At 41.4% G+C, this 6,704-nt stretch overlaps 1 protein-coding gene across 2 annotated transcripts; it reads right to left on the bottom strand.

Moving 5' to 3' along the window:
• Positions 1–2,725: 2,725 nt before the first annotated feature.
• Positions 2,726–6,604, bottom strand: LOC128209245 (RNA exonuclease 1 homolog). Of its 2 annotated transcripts, none has more exons than XM_052913195.1 (7): positions 6,484–6,604; positions 6,183–6,314; positions 5,827–5,916; positions 5,590–5,657; positions 5,167–5,283; positions 4,671–4,812; positions 2,726–4,456 (listed from the first exon to the last, which is right to left on the bottom strand). In XM_052913195.1, the coding sequence occupies exons 1-6, from the start codon at positions 6,488–6,490 to the stop codon at positions 4,693–4,695; spliced, it is 534 nt and encodes a 177-aa protein (XP_052769155.1). In that variant the 5' UTR covers positions 6,491–6,604; the 3' UTR covers positions 2,726–4,456; positions 4,671–4,692. The 2 variants fall into 2 exon arrangements, with proteins under 2 accessions (XP_052769155.1, XP_052769154.1); XM_052913194.1 differs by having other exon boundaries at positions 2,729–4,454; positions 4,697–4,812.
• Between the last annotated feature and the right edge of the window lie 100 nt (positions 6,605–6,704).

Here is a 6,704-nt window from a genome sequence, read left to right as displayed (position 1 = left end):
CAATATCAGGCATCTATCTAATAAACCATCTCTCAGTGGTTTGAGTCCAATATCAGGCATCTATCTAATAAACCAGCTCTCAGTGGTTCAAGCTCAATATCAGGCATCTATCTAATAAACCATCTCTCAGTGGTTTGAGTCCAATATCAGGCATCTATCTAATAAACCAGCTCTCAGTGGTTCAAGCTCAATATCAGGCATCTATCTAATAAACCAGCCCTCAGAGGTTTGAGCCCAATACCAGGCATCTATCTAATAAACCAGCCCTCAGTGGTTTGAGTCCAATATCAGGCATCTATCTAATAAACCATCTCTCAGTGGTTCAAGCCCAATACCAGGCATCTATCTAATAAACCAGCCCTCAGAGGTTTGAGCCCAATACCAGGCATCTATCTAATAAACCAGCCCTCAGTGGTTTGAGTCCAATATCAGGCATCTATCTAATAAACCATCTCTCAGTGGTTCAAGCCCAATACCAGGCATCTATCTAATAAACCAGCCCTCAGTGGTTTGAGCCCAATACCAGGCATCTATCTAATAAACCAGCCCTCAGTGGTTCAAGCTCAATACCAGGCATCTATCTAATCAACCAGCCCTCAGTGGTTGAAGCCCAATATCAGGCATCTATCTAATAAACCAGCCCTCAGTGGTTTGAGCCCAATACCAGCCATCTATCTAATAAATCAGCCCTCAGTGGTTCAAGCCCAATACCAGGAATCTATCTAATAAACCAGCCCTCAGTGGTTCAAGCCCAATACCAGGAATCTATCTAATAAACCAGCTCTCAGTGGTTCAAGCCCAATACCAGGAATCTATCTTATAAATCAGCCCTCAGTGGTTCAAGCCCAATACCAGGAATCTATCTAATAAACCAGCCCTCAGTGGTTGAAGCCCAATATCAGGCATCTATCTAATAAACCAGCCCTCAGTGGTTTGAGCCCAATACCAGCCATCTATCTAATAAATCAGCCCTCAGTGGTTCAAGCCCAATACCAGGAATCTATCTAATAAATCAGCCCTCAGTGGTTCAAGCCCAATACCAGGAATCTATCTAATAAACCAGCCCTCAGTGGTTTGAGCCCAATATCAGGCATCTATCTAATAAACCAGCCCTCAGTGGTTCAAGCCCAATATCAGGCATCTATCTAATAAACCAGCCCTCAGTGGTTTGAGCCCAATACCAGGCATCTATCTTATAAACCAGCTCTCAGTGGTTCAAGCTCAATACCAGGCATTTATCTAATAAACCAGCACTCAGTGGTTTGAGCCCAATACCAGGCATCTATCTAATAAACCAGCTCTCAGTGGTTCAAGCACAATACCAGGCTTTTATCTAATAAACCAGCTCTCAGTGGTTTGAGCCCAATACCAGGAATCTATCTAATAAACCAGCCCTCAGTGGTTTGAGCCCAATATCAGGCATCTATCTAATAAACCAGCCCTCAGTGGTTTGAGCCCAATATCAGGCATCTATCTAATAAACCAGCCCTCAGTGGTTTGAGCCCAATACCAGGCTTTTATCTAATAAACCAGCCCTCAGTGGTTTGAGCCCAATATCAGGCATCTATCTAATAAACCAGCCCTCAGTGGTTCAAGCCCAATACCAGGAATCTATCTAATAAACCAGCCCTCAGTGGTTTGAGCCCAATACCAGGCATCTATCTTATAAATCAGCCCTCAGTGGTTCAAGCTCAATACCAGGCATCTATCTAATAAATCAGCCCTCAGAGGTTTGAGCCCAATACCAGGCATTTATCTAATAAACCAGCCCTCAGTGGTTCAAGCTCAATATCAGGCATCTATCTAATAAATCAGCCCTCAGTGGTTCAAGCTCAATACCAGGCATCTATCTAATAAATCAGCCCTCAGTGGTTCAAGCCCAATACCAGGCATCTATCTAATAAACCAGCCCTCAGTGGTTTGAGCCCAATACCAGGCATCTATCTAATAAACCAGCCCTCAGTGGTTCAAGCCCAATACCAGGCATCTATCTAATAAACCAGCCCTCAGTGGTTTGAGCCCAATACCAGGCATTTATCTAATAAACCAGCCCTCAGTGGTTTGAGCCCAATACCAGGCATTTATCTAATAAACCAGCCCTCAGTGGTTTGAGCCCAATACCAGGCATTTATCTAATAAACCAGCCCTCAGTGGTTTGAGCCCAATACCAGGCATTTATCTAATAAATCAGCCCTCAGTGGTTCAAGCTCAATACCAGGCATCTATCTAATAAATCAGCCCTCTGTGGTTTGAGCCCAATACCAGGCATCTATCTAATAAACCAGCCCTCAGTGGTTCAAGCTCAATACCAGGCATCTATCTAATAAATCAGCCCTCAGTGGTTCAAGCTCAATACCAGCCATCTATCTAATAAATCAGCCCTCAGTGGTTTGAGCCCAATATCAGGCATCTATCTAATAAACCAGCCCTCAGTGGTTCAAGCTCAATACCAGCCATCTATCTAAGAAATCAGCCCTCAGTGGTTCAAGCCCAATACCAGGAATCTATCTAATAAACCAGCCCTCAGTGGTTGAAGCCCAATATCAGGCATCTATCTAATAAACCAGCCCTCAGTGGTTTGAGCCCAATACCAGCCATCTATCTAATAAACAGCCCTCAGTGGTTCAAGCCCAATACCAGGAATCTATCTAAAATCAGCCCTCAGTGGTTCAAGCCCTGATAACAGACTGTGCGGGGTCAAAATTAATGAACCCACACTCTTGTGTAGGATCTGAAACTGATAACAGACTGTGCGGGTTAAAATTAATGAACCCACACCCTTGTGTAGGATCTGAAACGGATAGCTGACTGTGTGGGTTCATAATTAATGAACCCAAACCCTTGTGTATGATCTGAAACTGATAACAGACTGTGCGGGGTCAAAATTAATGAACCCACACCCTTGTGTAGGATCTGAAACTGATAGACTGTGCGGGGTTAAAATTAATGAACCCACACCCTTGTGTAGGATCTGAAACTGATAACAGACTGTGCGGGGTTAAAATTAATGAACCCACACCCTTGTGTAGGGTCTGAAACTGATAACAGACTGTACTGGTTCAAATTAATGAACCAACACCCTTGTGTAGGATCTAAAACTGATAACAGACTGTACTGATTCAAATTAATGAACCCACACCCTTGTGTATGATCTGAAACTGATAACAGACTGTGCGGGGTCAAAATTAATGAACCCACACCCTTGTGTAGGATCTGAAACTGATAGACTGTGCGGGGTTAAAATTAATGAACCCACACCCTTGTGTAGGATCTGAAACTGATAACAGACTGTGCGGGGTCAAAATTAATGAACCCACACTCTTGTGTAGGATCTGAAACTGATAGCAGACTGTGCGGGTTAAAATTAATGAACCCACACCCTTGTGTAGGATCTGAAACGGATAGCAGACTGTGTGGGTTCATAATTAATGAACCCACACCCTTGTGTATGATCTGAAACTGATAACAGACTGTGCGGGGTCAAAATTAATGAACCCACACCCTTGTGTAGGATCTGAAACTGATAGAATGTGCGGAGTTAAAATTAATGAACCCACACCCTTGTGTAGGATCTGAAACTGATAACAGACTGTGCGGGGTTAAAATTAATGAACCCACACCCTTGTGTAGGATCTGAAACTGATAACAGACTGTACTGGTTCAAATTAATGAACCAACACCCTTGTGTAGGATCTGAAACTGATAACAGACTGTACGGGTTCAAATTAATGAACCCACACTCTTGTGTAGGATCTGAAACTGATAACAGACTGTACGGGTTCAAATTAATGAACCCACACCCTTGTGTAGGATCTGAAACTGATAACAGACTGTACGGGTTCAAATTAATGATTCCACACCCTTGTGTAGGATCTGAAACTGATAACAGACTGTACGGGTTAAAATTAATGAACCCACACCCTTGTGTAGGATCTGAAACTGATAACAGACTGTACGGGTTCAAATTAATGAACCAACACCCTTGTGTAGGATCTGAAACTGATAAAAGACTGTGCGGGGTCAAATTAATGAACCCACACTCTTGTGTAGGATCTGAAACTGATAACAGACTGTAAGGGTTCAAATTAATGAACCCACACTCGTGTGTAGGATCTGAAACTGATATCAGACTGTGCGGGGTCAAGATAAATGAACCCACACCCTTGTGTAGGATCTGAAACTGATATCAGACTGTGCAGGGTCAAAATTAATGAACCTACACCCTTGTGTATGATCTGTAACGACACAAACACACATATAATGTGCACTTATATTGCAAGTTTCAACTAGTAGCTTAATCATATATATTCTTAACCTTGAGGAGCCTGAGGTCTGTGCCAAGCCCGTGGCCCACGAGTATGGTTTCACGATTGAAGATGCCAAGCAGGTCTTGGCGCATCTCCGCTCACGTCTTTGTGACCTTCTGAAGATCCTCGGCACGGATACCGCTCCATCTGCAGGAAAAAACAAACATTGCATGTCTGCAACTGAAACATAGAGTAAAACGTGATATCCACTATATCGTTACCTTCATTTCTTATTAAATACTGTCTACGATTGAAGACCAAGCCGTCAAACTTCTCAAACATAAGGTACCTTGCCGTTGTTTGAAATATTTGTCACCGTCACCAACTGAACAAAATGGCAAGATGATTGAATTATATTAATCTTTAAACGGAGTCAAGGCAAAGCTCACATGGTGTTGTAGTCGATGATCTCGGCAGTTGGGAGGCAGAACTCATCATAGACAGTCTTGAGGGTCGAGTTGATCACGCTGACCTTACAAACCTCCAGTCCCTTCACAGTATGGATCTGCAATATGGGGATCATAATTATAAGGCTATCAGATTTTCATATAATGTGGTGGTCGCCGTATTCGTGGTAACTTTTAATTCCCGAGGCTCACCATGCCATTTCTTGAACTATATCTTCGTCCATATTTATTTTTCAACGGCTTGAGAATCATTTGGATACTTAAAACGCTATGATTCCCAAAGTCACTTAAATTGTAAAGATACTTAGATATGTTTACATATGAGATGTGTTTATCTTATACAAACATTTCACGAACGTACATACTAGGCACAACTGACAATACACGGGAAGTGAATTGAATACATACTAAGCACAAATGAAAATACACTGCTGGCTAAGAGGAAGACCTACCGCCTCTGTATCGACGGCGTACACTCCGTAGTTGCCATCGGCCGGCGGTGAAGAGAGCGGCTGAGTTCTCACGAACCCCTCCACGTCCAGGTACAGATTCCCTTTGTACACGTGACTCTTTCGAAACGAGAAAAATATCATAATTCGGTACGATTTTTTTATATTGTGATCTAAAAAACTTAAGATATTCTGATTAGCAATATAAAATAGGTTATCGCAATGCGAGCGTTATTACCTTTTTCAAAACTATCTGGCGCAGTGATTTTTTTACTTCAAATCCAACGAGATAGACACATTTGTAATGTTATAAAGTTGTTCGGGCAACAGCAACATCAAGGTTATTTTGATTATCACTGTTGTAGTACATATGTATCTACATTTTAACGTTCATTCAAATATTCTGCTTAAATAAATATAGCAAACCGGGGCTGTTCGACATCCCGTCCCACCGAAACGACTTCCGCAACACCCATGAGGCTTTTGAACTCCACCTGAAGGACATTTTATACACTTATTACATACTATATGTGTTCATCATTGACACTTTCAATTGATCGAATATCGGATTATCATTTGATTCTCACATATGGTGCTCAATATGATAAAACAGGTACTTAATTTACAGATATATATCCATTATGGCCGAGGGAATGAACATACGTATTTTCCTTGATCTTTCCACGTGGAAGTCGCACGGTTCTTTCTTTGTGAACGTGATGTCAAAGGTTTTGTCACAGCGCTTACATGCTCCTGAAATCATATTATTATATATTTATTTCATTTGCAATTCTTATAAACATTGTATTCTAATAAACATCTAACATAGTGCGGTCATACTAGTTAACCAACTTGACAACACTTCATCATATTACATAATCTAACAACGCTTGTTGGATATTTCTTTTATCCGAATCTAGGCGTCCAGCTACAAGTCAGTGGTGCGACAAAACTAGGACTAACTTATGGTTCAATTGATCTAATCACTCGTATCTACACCGATTACAGTTAACACCCACCTCTTTTAAAGCCATATTGATCGCCGTACAGTTCCGCCCTACCCTCAGACCCACTGGAGTCGGGGCGAGGACAGTCGAGGGACCGCAACTCGTACTCCGCAAGAACGAAGCGGCTGCACTTCTTGTAGATGTCTGGGGGACAAACGTTAAACAATTTACGCAAGTTTATCACAATTATCAATGTTCCCTTATCGTCTTTACGGTTTAGATGATCTAATTAAAGATAATAAGAAAATCATTAAAGCTTCAGAATATCTAAAACTTTATTTACTTTGATTTATTTCATATTCACACAACTAACCTGCCATCTTTATTTCGATAAATTTAAAGAAATAAAATTAAATGAGAATGTTATGATCCGTTGACAACTCCCACTTTCTGACGGACAGTAGAAAAGATTACCCTTTTATACTGTGGACAGCCCTTCTAGAACCGCGTTCTATTCATTCTGGAAATTAGTGAGGTAATCATTTTTTTCCAAAATGATTTTCGTAACATCTAATCATGTTGGGAAACCAATAC

This window comes from Mya arenaria, chromosome 11 (assembly GCF_026914265.1).
Source record: "Mya arenaria isolate MELC-2E11 chromosome 11, ASM2691426v1".
NCBI lineage: Eukaryota > Metazoa > Mollusca > Bivalvia > Myida > Myidae > Mya > Mya arenaria.
Note: the sequence above shows the minus strand (reverse complement) of the source record. Positions and strands in the feature narration are given on the sequence as shown.

What these genes read in the sequence shown, in the direction of transcription:
- LOC128209245 (XM_052913194.1), bottom strand. An exon ending in CGGGATGTCGAACAGCCCCG is followed by an intron (nt 5,284 to 5,589) that starts GTTTGCTATATT and finishes TCGTTTCGAAAG; the next exon opens with AGTCACGTGTACAAAGGGAA. An exon ending in ATCATCGACTACAACACCAT is followed by an intron (nt 4,455 to 4,696) that starts GTGAGCTTTGCC and finishes TTTTTCCTGCAG; the next exon opens with ATGGAGCGGTATCCGTGCCG.